Below are 17,033 nucleotides of genomic sequence, written 5' to 3'. Positions count from 1 at the left end.
TGTAGGCCTCTTTTTTGATTGGCTGGGAAAACCAGATGCCAGATGTAGAAGCCATCTAACATTAAAGATTTCTTTTATTTTGTGATTTAGTTGCCTCATTTAGTAGATTCATCTTCCAAATTGTGTTGGGTTTAGAATGACGCCTCTGCTTTTCCTGCATTTTTTATTTTTAATTTTTTTAAAAACCACATTAATGATGATAAATTACTTTCCAGTTCAATCCAAATCAGTGTTAAGTACACTTCTGCTGTTTAATTGGTGGCTTTTATTTTTTGAAACATTAAGCTATTGCAACATGATTATGAACATATTGCAATAAGAGTTCCACTACTTGTGGCAGTGACAAAAACACACACAAAAAAATACACACAGATATATATATATATATATATATATATATATATATTCTTAAATGTCCTTACTTTCCTCTTTTGTTTGTACCAGCAACGGTATAAAATGTATAAAACATTTAACCAAGTAACATTTATGCTTAAGGTTAGCTACTGTAAGTGATTTCTGTGCATCTAGTGGCACCAAACAGAACTGCAAAAATAACTTGATTTTCTAAAGAATAAGTATGTAGTGTTTGCCTGTGCAAAATTCTGGGTGTTTACTGGGGTATTGCCCTGCTGCGAGTTAGTCTAATCTTATGGCAATTTAATGTGGTATACATTTTACTTTTTGGTGGCTAATTTGTATGATTTTATTTGTACATTTTCATATGATCGCATATGCCCAAGTGATGGTTATATATAGGGATGGTGTTAGGGGTAAACCTTCCTGCTTGCTTTTTTCAAAAAAATTCACCTTGGACAAATTCATATGAACTCATCACGTTGTAAAATAGTTCCCTTTCATTCTGTCACTTTCGACGTCATGTAGGTGACAGACTAATTGAGAGCCCCAATTCGTCAGTCACCAACGTGACGTCTCCATTCTCTCCTTCAGGGAATGGGGGTAACATACGTAATCGAGACATTCCCTTTCAGTCGGTCACTTTCAACGTCATGTCGGTGACCGAAGAATTTAGATCCCCAATTTGTCAGTCACCGACGTGATGTCTCCATTCCCTCCTTCAGGGAATGAGGGTTACATATGTAACTGACACAATGCATTTTTTCTGTAAGATTGTGTTGGTTGTTCTGGGTAAATGCTTGCTTTGGGAAACTAATAATAATTAAAAACATCTACTAAAAAAATTACAAACAGTTTCACAAACACTCCCATTAGTCAACAAGCAAACACCCCTGCCCAAACACACACACACACACACATACAAGTTTGCTGATTGGTTAACATGCACAGGCTGCATTTAAAAAAAAAGGAAAGGAAGCAACCATATGTAAAACTTCACATAAAATAATTACATTCCATGTCATCCTTCACAGGATTCTGGAGTTGCAGGAGAAAGGAGACCTGGATGTCTTGAAACAGAAGTGGTGGCCTCGGACTGGCCGCTGTGACCTCAACAGCCACAGTAATGCCCAACCCGATGGTCGGTCGCTCAAGCTGCATAGCTTCGCCGGCGTTTTCTGCATCCTAGCAGCAGGGCTCCTGTTGGCCTGTCTGGTGGCCGCCCTGGAAATTTGGTGGAACAGCAATCGCTGCCGGCAAGAGCAGCCCAAAGAGGTGACCGAGCTCAGGGCGCGGAAGACAGAGCAGGGAGAGGACACTGCCACACTCTACTTTAAGGATCCCGCAGCAGACGCGAGCCCCGATTTAGTCGAGCTCCAGTATACACAGTTATAGGTGTGCCCTGATGAAATCAAAATTGGTCCCCCGCCTACTTAACATAATGACAGATTTTATGTGTGCTTGGGGTGTGCACAATGCCCTTGATGAAGCAGGCTTTACAATTTAGAATGCCACATTTACTAATACGCTGTGATTGTAGACCATTTTAGAACACAACAGCTCTGCTTCAGAACCTAGTGAGTTGCTGTGTACTGTCTACAACAGGCAACTACCTTCCAATGTAGAATTCTAACTAAAATGGAACCTCACTACATAGACAGCAGCATTTATAGTTCTGCTTGGTGAGCTCAATTCCAATATTGCAATTAGCATATTGGTAAGTTAAAATGTGATACTCCAAAAATACATAGTACAGTGCAAGTTATTTTATTGACAACATTCCGTATTAAATGTATATTCAGCACTATCTTGGATCTTTTTTCTTTCTTTTTTTCATTGAGCTCATTGCACTGCATTCAGAAATGTCTTCTCTCTAAAAAAACAAATGCAATAATGCTTTCAATTTTGACCAAAATAAGGTATCTAATCTTACTTCTGGATGAGCTTTTACATTGTGAATGCCTATGATGCCTTGAAGTGTGTCTAGGCTGACATTTAGAACAGAGTTACTGTATTCCACCAATTACATTTTTCTTTGAATCCAAAGTAAGAACAATATACACTTTTTCATTCCAAAGTTCTCTATGGAGGCTAAATCATATTACTCTTTTTTTATATTATCCAAAAGATTATCAGACATTTTCAGCTGAAACAATACCTCAAATACAAAATTGTTTCAGAGCAACTTGTACCTTGGCAGTGGCAAAATATTACAAATATTTTTCCAATATTCTATACCAGAAATGTCCTTAGATCTTTGGTAACCTTGCAATGGTCATCTCTTTAATTAATTTTTTCTTCCATTTAATTTTTTTAACAACAGTTTATACCCATAATTGTGCCTTCATGATGCAATAAAGTGTCTAACTTTGGTGTTCTCTTCAAATCAGCTACTTCTAAATATCTGAATAATTGCTTCACTTTATAACCTCTTTTATAAACCTTTCTAAATCCTCATCCACTGCCAATGAAACTGTATGTAATAGACTGGACCAGGGTTGATGTGGATCCGTAAACTAAAGTGTGCGCAAATTGGGTGCTTGCATGATTCTGTCTGCTCAGATATTCTTAAAAAAGAGCCACCCCAAAAACATAACTCGAACCCAAACAGTCAATAATCCCTAGTAATTTACTGTGTGACATCCTGTTGCAATTATATGTCAATGTGGACAAGTTTTATGGATTTAATTATTGGATTTATTTATCTCTATATTTTCTATTTTACATTTATTCTTCATTTGTTTATGATCTCATGCAGGTTAATAAGGATTACAGACTGGCAAGGGTTTCTGGTCCATTGACATATAATGATATTGCTACTGCTTCATCGGAGGGGAGCAAGGACATTTGGACAGACAGAGAAAAAGACTGGGATGAAGCAGAAGCTATTGACACAGGTCAGAATAGAATTGTAGGCCTCTTTTTTGATTGGCTGGGAAAACCAGATGTAGAAGCCATCTAACATTAAAGATTTCTTTTATTTTGTGATTTAGTTGCCTCATTTAGTAGATTCATCTTCCAAATTGTGTTGGGTTTAGAATGACGCCTCTGCTTTTCCTGCATTTTTTATTTTTAATTTTTTTAAAAACCACATTAATGATGATAAATTACTTTCCAGTTCAATCCAAATCAGTGTTAAGTACACTTCTGCTGTTTAATTGGTGGCTTTTATTTTTTGAAACATTAAGCTATTGCAACATGATTATGAACATATTGCAATAAGAGTTCCACTACTTGTGGCAGTGATGACTTAATTAGTGTGAATCTCTTTCATGAATCAGTGATGTACATTTATGTAATCGCCCTATAATTTAAATGACTAAACACTAAAGAAATCTCGTAATTGTGTTAAAAATGATTCATGATTCATTTGCATACCTTCAAACGAAGGCGAGGATACATCAAATTCAGTCAAGTGCTTGCTTGGTGGTGTACATGACCATGAAAGAAGCAACAAGATTCCACAAGGATAAATGTCATTGCAAATAGCATTGGTAGGGCAGCATATGCCCTGGATTTCAGATCTCAGACTTTTTTCCTCCTCCTGTATAACAGGAAGGATAATCACAATATCACAATCAGAATAGGACTCAAATTTACACTTTAGAATCATTAAGATTCTTAACAAGATCCGCTAGTAAGAAGGTTAGCTGGAAATTATTGCATGGCCTGAAGCAAATCTCGAATGCACTCTCCTTATAGATGATTGGAAAGCTTGATGCTCAGGTTTTGGATTAAAAATTAACCTGTTCGTTATCATGATGATTGACATGAAAGCTGAGTTTGGGTAGTTTCACCACCTGTTATCTGTTTGCCCTTTCACAATTTTGTATCACTCCGCTTGTTCTAGCCGGGTCTATTTTTTTTTTTTTTAAATCGTAGAGTACGTTAGTTAATATAAGAAGAAACGTCTAGCTTCGCGGTCTCTCTCTCTCTCATTTGGATGCACGTCTTGCTGCATTGTTTCTCTCTTATAACCTCATTATTTCTCAATAATAACCTAACTGTAGCAGCACATGCCCTTGATACGAATTCTAAAAGTGACGTATGTTTAACTGTCAAATTGAGCTTTGAGTTTCTTGTTTAATTACACACATGTTCCGTCGAACTGTTGTATAAACGCAATATCGCTCATACTCGAGCGATACCGGCTCTATATCGGCGTCTGTGATCACAGCCATGCTGATATAGAGCCGGTATCGCTCTCGTATTCGAGTGATATTGCTCATATATGTATATATATATATATTACGTCATTACACCTTAAATTTTAGCCCAACTCTCTTCATTAGTTAAGACAAATAGGATTACTGAACAGCGATGAGATTGTGGGAAATTTGTGGAAGCATGTATCCCCTTGGAAATATTTGTAGTCTGCTTCAACCTAACATGACAGACTAATTTACACAGTGCAATTGCTTTGCAATTCCAGGCATACCTCCTGACCTATCCCTCCCTAAAGCTTCATTACTCTCTAATGTGTCTTTGCATTTGATGCTGCAAAGCTTCATTAATCTACATATTTGAGGATGCTGTGAGATCTTAACAAATAATTTTGTGTAACAGATTGTGACCTTACTATAACAGTGGTGGACTCTGGAGCCAATCTGTATTTCTTCTGCATAATTCTAAAAAATAAATATTCAAAATGAATTGTAGATTAGATGAGACCTATGGACTAGTTAGGTCTCTCCACCTTGGCTTTGAATTAAATTTGCTAAGTTCAAATAGTATTCAAGCAATGGAGCAATACTCTCTCTCTCTCTCTCTCTCTCTCTCTCTCTCTCTCTCTCTCTCTCTCTACAATGTAATAGTTTTATTGTTTGATCCATATATACTCTGAACTTAATAATTCCTAGAGGAAACATTTACAGATGAAGTTTGCTGTTCTCTAGCCATTCTTCTTATTGAACACATGTTGATAATAAGCAACTGCTTTTAACATGCTGACACAAAGAGCATCAATATTTGTATGCTCTCTAAGCTAGTTTCTTAACATCCTTATTTTGCTGGTTAAAATTTACACCTTGTATTTTTGTAAAGAATAATTCATTATTTGCATATATATTATCTGAGCTCATAAGCTCACACCTACCTAAAACCCAACCAATTCTCAACAATATAAAGCACGTAACAGGCACATACATGTAATAATAATGAATTCATAAAAATAATAATTGCAAATTAATTAATTGATTAATTAATTAAATACATCTTTAAAAATATATTGCAAATACATGGATTTCAAGTCTTCTGAATTCATATAAATCTATACTATTACTACTACTACTACTACTACTAATAATAATAATAATAATAATAATAATGTCAGTGTAATGTAGATCAATTCTGGATCTGTGGGGAGGATCATTGAGGAAACAACATTAGCTTTTCACCTGGACTTAATTTTCTCATAGTTTTTATTTTCATAATGCAGTGGTTTAACATTTTTATGGTTTGCATTGTGGTACAAGAGAATAATTATTGTATTTAAAAAATAATAAATAAATATTAAAAAAACAATAAAAAAAACCTACATCGTAAGTAATTTGACCACAGAGTGCAGCATATACTTACATTACAATTTAAACTGCACTGTACAGTATATATATAATGAGCTTGAAACAAACTTTGAAAACACTTTAAATTACTTAATTCCAAGTACACAGTTTTAAAATGCATGCTGTGTTTTAACTTAAAATTAACTACAATCATAATTCTTGTACATTTTAATGTTGATGTCTTTTATGAAATACAGGTTGGTTCCAGCACTAAAGTTGTTAGTGATGTTAATTGTAATGGCAGGTTTAGTGTCACTCGAACATTATTATTTTACATGCCCAATGGCCAAATTTGATTTCAAGGTGCACATTCTATAAAACTTCTCTTTCAAACACAAATAAGCCTTACTTGCATGGAGCTTAAAAGCAAAAATCCCATCCTGGAACCAACAGATCTCAGCCTCTCTGTCCCTCCTTTCTTCTCTCACCCTCTCTAGGACAAGGAGGTGAACCTGGAACAGGTGCATCGGCGTATGAACAGTCTTATGGACGAGGACATGGCACACAAGCAGATCACCGCACCATCTATCGAGATCTCTGCCCTGGACATCGGCAGCATGCCGCCCAGCCAGCAGCGGGAGGCTGTGCGAGACTACCCGGGCACGGGTCTGTCTGTGAGCACCTTCCTCCCGGAGCAAGCTCATGGGGTGGGCCGGACACTGGTCCAAGGTCCTGGCAGCACCCTACCCCTTCCTCTCAGCAGCTCCACCATGCCCTCCATCCAATGCAAACACAGGGCTCCCAACGGGGGCCTGTTCCGACAGAGTCCCGCCAAGACGCCCATGCCAATGTCCTACCAGTCAGTACCAGGAGGACCCATCCCAGAAGCTATTGAGCACAGTACATCCATCTAAGGCCATCGTCACCATGGACTGCCTCACACTTGCTTTTCAAAGGAAGAAAGCAGAGGTGCAGTTGGAGCTTTGGAAACTGTGGCCGTGTAAAAAGACGGGGCGGTGGGGGGTGGGGGGTACGTAGAGATTTTTATTATGAAAAAAAAATGAAAACATTTTCTTGTACATATTTGTAAATACTGAAAGAGCAAAGTAAGTAAAAGTGTATTTTGAATATTCTCAATTTTTGAAGTTGAGTTACAAAAACAAATGAACAACAAAAAAGGACATTTAAAAATAATTCAAAACGACTGTTTGAATGGCTTTGTGAATTTTGTTCTCTATGGGTAAAGACTCCAATTCATTGTGATTGTTTTCTAAGTGCCGAAATAAAAGATGTCTCTCCACGTTTTGTTACTAGATGATCATACACGGCTGTAGGAACCCAAAAATTGAGCACTGATAATTATGCACCCTTATAAACCTTCTTCAACCTGCAAACAGTGAGGCCATTTTAATTGCTTCCTTTTCTGATTTTGGTTGTTGATTATATATATTACTTATATATTACTGATATAGATTTATGTGCTTGTATTGAGTTGATATTGATAATGGGTTTACTGAACAAGCAAATGCTAACCATTCAAAATAGTATAGCAGTGACTTGTGCAGAAATGCCATGTCAGACAAGCTAAAACTTTGCAATCATGGCAACAGCACTGAAAAAAGTTTTTTATTTTTTTGTTTTGTTTTGTTTTTTTTTTGTTTAGTTTTAACTGTGTTTTCAGACTATTTTGAGACTATCAATCCGTGAGCACAACCAGCCCAGAGAGAACAATTATATTCCAGAAACATAACAGCGACACTTTAATTTGTCGCACATCAAGGACATTTTACAGCAGTTCATGCTGTCATTTGTAAAACAGCTGTATTATCATTGCGTTTCTGATATTCTGCCAAAACTTTTTTCTTTTCTTCTACAACTGTACAACACCTCACACAGAGTATATAGACAACAAAAAAAACTTGTATATGAAATGATTTTCATAATTTACATGTTGTGATATCTTTTTCCTTTTGAGTTGCAAGGGAATGCTGTATGTGATTGGTGTAAATGAAGCTATGTTGGTATGCCCACAACTGGACAAACATCTCTTGCAGGCAATTCTAATAGTCCAAACACACATATTAATTATTTTTTACTGTACAATTAAACTTTTACATTTCTTTTTACATGCCGTTTTTTAATCGTTTTTCAGGAGGGTCGGACCAATTATGAATTCCAGCCGTGTTATGTTAGTGACCTAAACCAGAACAACCTTATACACTCACTCCATTTACAGCTACCTGTGTGTATTTTCCTGTTGCCATTCCACAGACCCTCTGAAATTTGCCGTTCATCAGCTCACAAAGAAAAGGACATTTGTCAGCGTGGAGCACATAAACCATTTTCCGAGAAGATTTCACCCTGTACATGCTTGTCAGTCATAACTCAAGGTTGTATCCTGTATATTTTGTACAAGTCCAAGTAGTTACTAATGTGAACCAAAGTGATATATTACACAGTGTAACACAACCTGTGGCTTTGAGATGCCGACAGTGGTGGTAAGGATGTGTAATTTGTAGGGTTAAGTGTCTTCACTGCCTTACACTTGTGCCCCTTTGATTTCAGATAAAAACATCCAATATTCCATGAAATATAACAGTATCATAGCATAGTCTGTAACATTACATCTAAGGGAGACTCTTATTTTATTTATGAATATGCTGCTTGGAGTTTCTTAATCTTTAATAAAGAAATATGGTTTACATTGTTTGATTGATGCTTCAGTAATTTCACAGTTGTAATTTGGTGAAATACTGATGTTTGGCGGGTACAAATGAAGATAAAGTACATTATCATCATTATAATCGACAAAATGTTGTACCTTGGTATATTTTCTTTCTTCATATTTTTGTACCATTTTGTGTTCCAGAGCATTGTTTCATATTTTTGGACCTGTTTCTGAGAACATCAGAAATTAAATTAGTTAATGGCTCATCAGATGTAGTAGGATGCATTCATAGTTTGATGAGAAAAAATTCCCTGAAATAGTTGTTGGATGTAGCCAGACGTACTTGTTGCAGTGACATAACAACATAACATACTTCTCAACAGCATATGTTATTCCCATATTCGTTGTGGTGATGTTATAGTAACTATAACCAAATTTAAAATAAATATAAAAATGTATTGCAGAATTGACCTGAAGCCAAGTCATGAGAGACTGTTATTATGCAAATTAACTAAAAGGTGCATTTTATCACTAAAAACCATAAACACACACACACAGTTTACAAACTTTTTTAATGAAGCAATAAGCAATAAGTTGTGATTTATAATGATTTTAAAACAGTTTAGGGGCTTTGTTAAGCACAGAGCGGAACACCAGCTTAACTTTTCTAAAATGACTATAAATCACTGTTTCACAGGGCTTATTGCTTTTATACAATGTAAGAATGATGTAAAGAGATCACAGGTATGTGTTTATAGAGTATTTTACAACAGCTTTGAATGTGGCTTACCAAATCATAATCAAGGACCAGCACTATCCTTTTTTATGAAGAGAAATTTGTCTTGTGCCCGATTCACAAAGAAAAAAAGACATTTGTCACTGAGGGAAGTATCTCTACAAAGATAATACATTTAAAAAAACATCAGTTTAAGTCAAATGTTTGATCAATTTTGTGCATTTCCCAAACAATTCACAATTCATAAGTTATGACACCTCTCAGAATATATTTTACTATTAACAGATCTGGAATGGAAGGTAAAGTTGCTGCTTTTGCTGTAAACTTTCTATTGCTAATACACACTGTAGTGAACATGCATGACCTGCAGCTGCACTAATAGATATACATCATAGTCCTTGTAAGCAGATGTAGACAGGTGGTGCAGGGGAGGAGAAAGACATCAATGAGAGAACTCTGATGCAGTGAGATGCTTGCTTATGTGTAGCAGACTATTTAAATGTGAGAGTAGATGGATCAAGCAATCATTGTCTGCAAATTACAAGCCGAGGTCTCATCAGTTTGTGCTATGTATGTGAAACTTTTATTATTGTTGTTTATTATTGTAAATAATCTGATAATCATAAATTATCATGAATTAGGTGTACATTTCAAACATCTTTATTGTTTATCTTGTTAATTGAGTGAAATCATGTAATCTAAATTTATATTATATTGCAATAATGTCATTCATTGATTAAAAATGAAGGCATGTATCACTGCTAAATACAGGTGGAAATGGGATCTAAATTGGATTACTGAAACCGAATATGGAAATGCATGTGACAACATTGCAACATTGTAAATGTTATCCTTCCTTTAAAGGGGTCATATGATGTGATTTAAAGTTTTCCTTTCTCTTTGGAGTGTTACAAGCTGATTGTGCATAGATAAGATCCCTGAAGTTGCAAAGACTAGTCTCAAAACCAAAGAGATATTCTTTATCAAAGTTAAGACTCTGCCACGCCCCCCTAAAATGGCTCGTTCTAACACGCCCCCACATATCTAGGTCACTATGTGGGAATATTTGCATAATGCGCCCAAATGTTCACGCAAAGGCGTGGTTTCAGATAAGGGGCGTTAGTGCTTGCGGTGTTCGGCCAATCACAATGCACTGGGTCAGCTGGCCAATCAGAGCAGACTGCGCTTGTCGGAAGGAGGGACTTTGTAGAAAACGAAGCGTTTGAGAGAGGCGGGGCATAGAGGACCTACAATAATGTACAGTATTTGAAAAATTATGTGTTTTTTGAACATTAAAGCATGTCAACATATTCTGTTGCACAAAATAATGATCTTTAAAAAAAAGCATCATATGACCCCTTTAATATGTTCCTGTCAGCAATAGAGAGGAGTAGTAATACACTCCAGTAGTGATTTTCTCTCAAAAAAGAAGCTACACTAATGAATCAAAATTGTAAGGACAATGCTTGGAACAAAAACCTAGTACATGCAATGAACGGAGACTCAGAGTGTGGTTGGATCTGTTGCTGCCTCCTAGTACCTCTCAGTTGGAGTTTCAGAAAAAGGAGTGTTTACTGAAAGGGTACTGCAATAAGGAGATTACATGTTGGAGCTTTTCCAGTCCAGTGCTGTGATCGACAGCTGACATTAGAGGTGACACACCTTTCCCAGTTTCTCCAAGTTAACTGCAGTGGTGGAGGTAACGAATTACAACTACGTTACTGTAATTAAGTAGTTTTTTTGGGTACTTGTACTTTTTTGAGTATATTTTTAAAGCTGTACTTTTACTTGTACTTAAATACAAATTAAGCAAAATAATCGTTACTTTTAAATCATAGTTCGTTACTGAGTACGCCCACAATTTGAATTCATATTCAAACCTTATTTGACGGCACTTCAGTTGCCAATAAAGATATCCAACCGTAAACGGACCAATAACAGCCCTGCTTTCTGAACCGGGAAAAGCCTCTGCTTTTCCAAGCTGCATCTCTCTCTCCTCTCCGACAGCGAGTTTGACACGCATCCGCCTCATGTAAATTACAGAGTCTGAATATCCGCGCGGGATTGCAGGTATTTCGCATAATTTTAATAATTCCCGCGCAAATGTGGCGAGCGCTTTATTGTAACATGAGAACACAGTCATGTAATCACAGAAAACTGGACGCGAGCTCTCAATTAGGCCTAACTTATCACTACATTGTACAGACATTACAGGTCAAAGCCATCTGATGTTCCATTTATCTAAATAAATAGGCCTAACATACTGTAAATCACTGCTTATAAAAATTCAGTGTTGTCATATTTCGGATACTTCAACAGAATTGAGGTCATTTGTTTTATAATTTTATTACTGAATGTGTAATTGTCTATTTTTTTGTAAATTCAATTCCGTTTTAAATCAAAATTTAAATCAAGCTTCCTTGAGCTGTAAGCTTTTGCAACAAAGTTACCCTATTTTAAAGACACAAATACACAGAATTAGCAAATGTGTAAGATTGAGATTTTTGTCATGTTAATTGAACAATATTTATATGTATGTAAATAAAAGCCTATATTATCACTACATTGTACAGACATTACAGGTCAAAGCCATCTGATGTTCCATTTATCTAAATAAATAGGCCTAACATACTGTAAATCACTGCTTATAAAAATTCAGTGTTGTCATATTTCGGATACTTCAACAGAATTGAGGTCATTTGTTTTATAATTTTATTACTGAATGTGTAATTGTCTATTTTTTTGTAAATTCAATTCCGTTTTAAATCAAAATTTAAATCAAGCTTCCTTGAGCTGTAAGCTTTTGCAACAAAGTTACCCTATTTTAAAGACACAAATACACAGAATTAGCAAATGTGTAAGATTGAGATTTTTGTCATGTTAATTGAACAATATTTATATGTATGTAAATAAAAGCCTATATTAAAATCTGTTCATCATATAAAGCGAATGTGTCTTTTTAGAAGACTTGGATTAAACCAATTTCAAAGCTTGAAATAATAAGATTGAAATAATGATTGCCTTGAAAAAATGGATGTGCAAAAAATTTTTTAAATATTAAAATATCTATATGGCAGTATGTGTTAGTTTTGCCAATGGTATTGAAAATTAATTGTCAAGAAATCAAAAATGACCCTACTTACTATTTAGTGCACATAGTCTTGTGGTGAACAATTGAACCATGCAAGTCAATACAATGGAAAAAAATTGTCTGCCGTCGTAATCTTTAATCAAAAACTGAATATTGGCTTCCACTCTGGAATGGCGTTCTGGCTCTGATGACGTTAGTTTGATGGCTTGGGGAGAATCCTCTTGTTAAGTCATGACGTACGGACTGCTGTTTCCGGGGCATGCCTCTACTTATTTCACTTGAGAATACTATCTCAACAGCCATTTATAAGCACTATTTAATTAATATTACATATTTAAGCTAAGCATTTAAAAATGTGCTGTGCACACTACAGTCTCCGTGCTCACAGTGTCTCAGACACTAATATTTTAGCTGAATCACTGTCAGACTATCTGGGATTTCAGTATGGAGATAAAGGTTAGGGTTATACTTTTTCAGAATTGCATGACATCGTGGGTGTATATTAGCACAGTTTCTTGTTTTCTTGGGGCGTCTGGCAGAGCGTTAGGACCCAGAAGCAGTGAATCGTGATGTCAGATGTAACAAGCAGATATTCTTAATCCTCTGGGGTCCGAGGGTGTTTTGGGGCCCTAGAAAAGTTTTGACATGCCCTGACATTTGTGCTTTTTTCAGTCACTTACAAACATTTTAATGTCTAAAGTTTAATAACACTGTAATCAGCACAAACTGGGCTACAATAATATGTGAGCAGCATGTACGTACGTGACTGTGTTTTTGAGAAAACAACGTTTTCTTAGTGAAAAACTACAATTTTAACCACTCCAATCCAGCCGTGAATCTGCTTTGAGCAAGAGGTGGAGAGGAGGTGCACCACAATAAAACCCCGTCCTTTATTCAATATTCCGTTTCACTCGGAAATACAACACAACACTGAAGTCAGTTGCAACTTCCGGTTCACAGGTACTTTGATATTGATATTTTTCAAGGTATTGAAGTTAGAAATTCTTGAATCATGACCACTAATTCACATACTTTGTCAATAAGATAAAAGTGGGTTTTGTTCAAAGTAGCTATTATCCACATATATCTGATATGAATGAATATTTTTTGGTAATTCATTAAATATCGCCAGCTAAAAAGTAACTAGTAACTAGTACTCTGAGTAGTTTTTGAGAGGAGTACTTTGTACTTTACTTAAGTTTTGGCACCAGTACTTTTACTTGTAATTGAGTATTATTTCAGCAATGTAAAAGTACTTGTACTTAAGTACAAATTTTCAGTACTCTTTCCACCACTGGTTAACTGTAAGTGATGGTTTATAGGTACAGTTTAAAATATTAGTAATTTTCTTAGACACACCACTGTTTTGCTTTAGAAGACATTGATTCACCAACTGGGGTTGCATTAATTTATTTAAATTTGTTTGTGTTCATTTGAAGAAAGAAAATCATATACAGTACATTTTGGATGGCATAAGGGTGAGTAAAGCCATAAGCCATCATAATTTTGCCTTTCACCAAAAAGGGCTTAGAATCTGAGCTTAGAAAGAGAAAACTTGTTTGGCCACAAAGCCTTCTGACATATGGCCCAGTTGTGCCTCTGGCTTTTGTTGTGTTTACTTTTATCTTGTTTTCTCTTTGCTGTGTCATGTTCGTTTCTTGTTTATTTAGCCTCTGTGCTGCTAGTGTTCTTTGTCAGGTCCTGTCCCACCTTGACAGTAACGTTGATGTGCTCGGTTCCTGTTTCTTTTTTTTCCTTCTCATAGATTGTTTATAGTGTCTTTATACTAAAGTGTTTAGTGCTTCATTAAAATATTGCATCTGAATCCTGCTCTCCTGTTTCTTAGTTCACCTGTTGTTATACCAACCATGCAGGGAAACTCCAATCTTCTCCCATGTGAGCCATAAAATCATCTGTTTTCAAGTAACCCTGAACACCTTGATTAGCTGGTTCAGGTTTGTTTGATTTAGGGTTTGAGCTGAACTCTGCAGGACAGTAGCTCTCCAGGAGGATGGCTGAGATCAAAGCAGGGGTTCTCAACTTTGGAAGTTGAAGTCAACTTTCCTGCAGAGTTCAGCTCCAACCCTGATCAAACACATGTGAACAAACCAATCAAGGTCTTCAGGATTACTAGAAAGTTACACGCAGGTGATCAAGGCTGGAGAAAAACTATGGAGGAAAGTGGACCTTGAGGGCCAAAGTTGAGAACCTCAGAACCCGAGATTCACCCTCTTATGGAATGAGACATTTTGAACTCGCTCATAGACATAAGACTGAGACTGAGAATGGCGCAGATGTCATCTTTACACAAAAAATTGCATATTATGTTTGATTATTATGCTTCAGTCTTTCCATTCATTATTCATTCCATTAAGATTTACCATTGAATTGTTTATCATATTTGTATATGATGTTTGGTATGTGTGTGATTGTTAATTCGTATTGTGCGGTATTGTCAGTGGTCAGGCCCACCAATACGTCATCACTCATCAGCAATTTTACAATGTGGTTGGAGCTGAAAGTGGCCATACAGTCATGAGTGTAACGTGAGCACAGGAGGTGGCTCTTAAGGGATTAAGGAGAAGTGTCCAGATAAAGTCACAGCATTGATTGTGTCACACCATTTGCTGTTGACAATAAGACACATGCCCTTGATTTACTGGCTTCTGATGTTCTATCCCTAGGGTGTACTGAGAAACAATTTGCCGTCTAAACTGCTTGATAGTACTGACAGGGTCAGCCATGTTTCAGTCAGAGAGAGCATATTGCAGTCCCTAAAGTATTGTTGGGATTTAATTCTAGCCTATCATCCTGCTTAAGTTAGAATAATGTTGTGGTCTATTTCATGAATCCAGTAAGTTTGAGTTTAGTTTGAGCAAACATGGTAACTTGGCTAATCTGCTCCACTTTATTTTAGTTGACCTTAACTGTGTCCTTACATTTAAATTTTAATTTTAATCATACATAAATTAATCATGTTTTTTAATACCTGCATGTAATTACATCTGTAATTCATTTCTGTAATTACATTTATAGTTACACTGTTGAACCATCCTTTACACCTTAACCCACCCTTAAACCTACCCATACCACCAAACCTGTCCCTAACCTTACACGTATCCCACCTCAATAGCAGCAAAAGTTTTGCAATATAATATGAACACAATAAGTATATTGTACTTATTTTTTGATGTAATTACATAGTTAAAGCCACCTGATATAAAGTGGGACCCAGGTTTTTTTCTGGGTAAGAGATCACAGCCAAAACCTGTATTAATCATCTACGAGCAAAGTGACACAACTGGCACAATAAAATTATATCCCCCTGTATCTCTTGCTCCAAATTAAAGCAGTACACAGTGAAAAATGTTGCTGCTATTATTATTCATATTTTATTTTATATTAATTAGATATATTATATCCTTAATGCATTCAATATAAGCAATTATATTTTGGCAATTAATATTCAACTTTTAATTTAAATTAATATAAGTGCACCAAAACAGTAATTTTCATTCAGAAATTGCTAGTAAACTGGGGGATCACGTGACACTTTCATGAGCCCAGACACACATTAGCCATGCTCCGCATATGTAGCCCTTCATTTACTGTTGTTCGACTCCTTTTCTTACATTTGGGGTAGTTTTTTGTTTTTTTTTGTAGTTGGTTTGTAGATACACAGTCGGAAACTTGCTTATCTTTCACCATCATCCTCGCCAATTAAGAAGAAAACTAAATCAGTAGCGGCAGGCCAAGCGGACATGGAGGACAACATGGTGATCACTATAAAGCGATTTCACCTCTCACATGACTACAATTCAGAATATGTGCTCTAAAGTTGACTTTTTAACCGTGGAACAGAAAGAGCAGAACAGAGTGGTCAACAAACACACTAGGCGTCTGGATACCCTCGAGCAACAAGTGACTGATCTACAATACCGCAGCAGACGCTGTAATCTCCGGCTGCTAGGACTACCTGAAGGGGCCGAGAAAGATGACCCAATTGGCTTTCTGAAATGGTCACTACCAACCTGGATCCCATCACTTGCGATTTTCAATGTGCATGATGTAATTATTTATATTTGCTTCCTCAGAGAATATAAATACTTTTTTTAACCCCACTTTATTACTCGTGTGAACTCAAAGTTATTCTGTACTCTTATAATAGGGCTAATGGCGGTGTTCTAGACTAGAGTATTGTACAGACTGTCATGTTACTTTCACTGACGAAGACAGGGGAGGGTGGCAGCCTGGGGTTTGTGTCCACCCCAGTCTGTAAAAGTTCTATGGGATGGGCTTCCTTTGTGTTAAAGGGTTTTTCGGTGAGGGAGGAATGGGTTAAAGGTAGACTAGAGATAATTCATTTTCAGTGGTATTACTTTGTCTCATTTGTTCAATTCACTTATTTGTTTGATAGTTATGACTGAAATGAATATACTAAGTTGTAATGTCATTGGTTTAGTTTTTTTAGAATTATTGCGATGAAGAAAGGTTGACATTGCTTTAATCCAGGAATCTCATTTGTGGAAGGATGATGTTCATAGATGCAATAATAAATATTACAAGGTGGTCTCTTTCGCTGCGACTTACAATAAAACTAAAGGTATATTGATAATTGTTGGAAGGAATTTAAATTTTTCCGTTTTAGACAGAAATGGTGATAATGCTGGCAGAATAGCTTGT

The 17,033-nt window shown here is 36.2% G+C and overlaps 1 protein-coding gene across 1 annotated transcript in view; it reads left to right on the top strand.

Moving 5' to 3' along the window:
• Positions 1-6,839, top strand: part of LOC107551832 (glutamate receptor ionotropic, delta-1-like) — a 152,021-nt gene extending 145,182 nt beyond the window's left edge. Inside the window, exon 14 of the mRNA XM_016233584.1 lies at positions 6,353-6,839. Coding sequence (XP_016089070.1) covers positions 6,353-6,769 — 417 coding nt within the window. The 3' untranslated portion in view covers positions 6,770-6,839. The remainder of the gene's footprint in view (positions 1-6,352) is intronic.
• Positions 6,840-17,033: the final 10,194 nt, after the last annotated feature.

This window comes from Sinocyclocheilus grahami, unplaced genomic scaffold (assembly GCF_001515645.1).
Source record: "Sinocyclocheilus grahami isolate Dianchi unplaced genomic scaffold, SAMN03320097.WGS_v1.1 scaffold435.1, whole genome shotgun sequence".
Taxonomy (NCBI): Eukaryota; Metazoa; Chordata; class Actinopteri; order Cypriniformes; family Cyprinidae; genus Sinocyclocheilus; species Sinocyclocheilus grahami.
The sequence above is the reverse complement of the archived record's forward strand: the minus strand, read 5'-3'. Positions and strand labels throughout refer to the sequence as shown.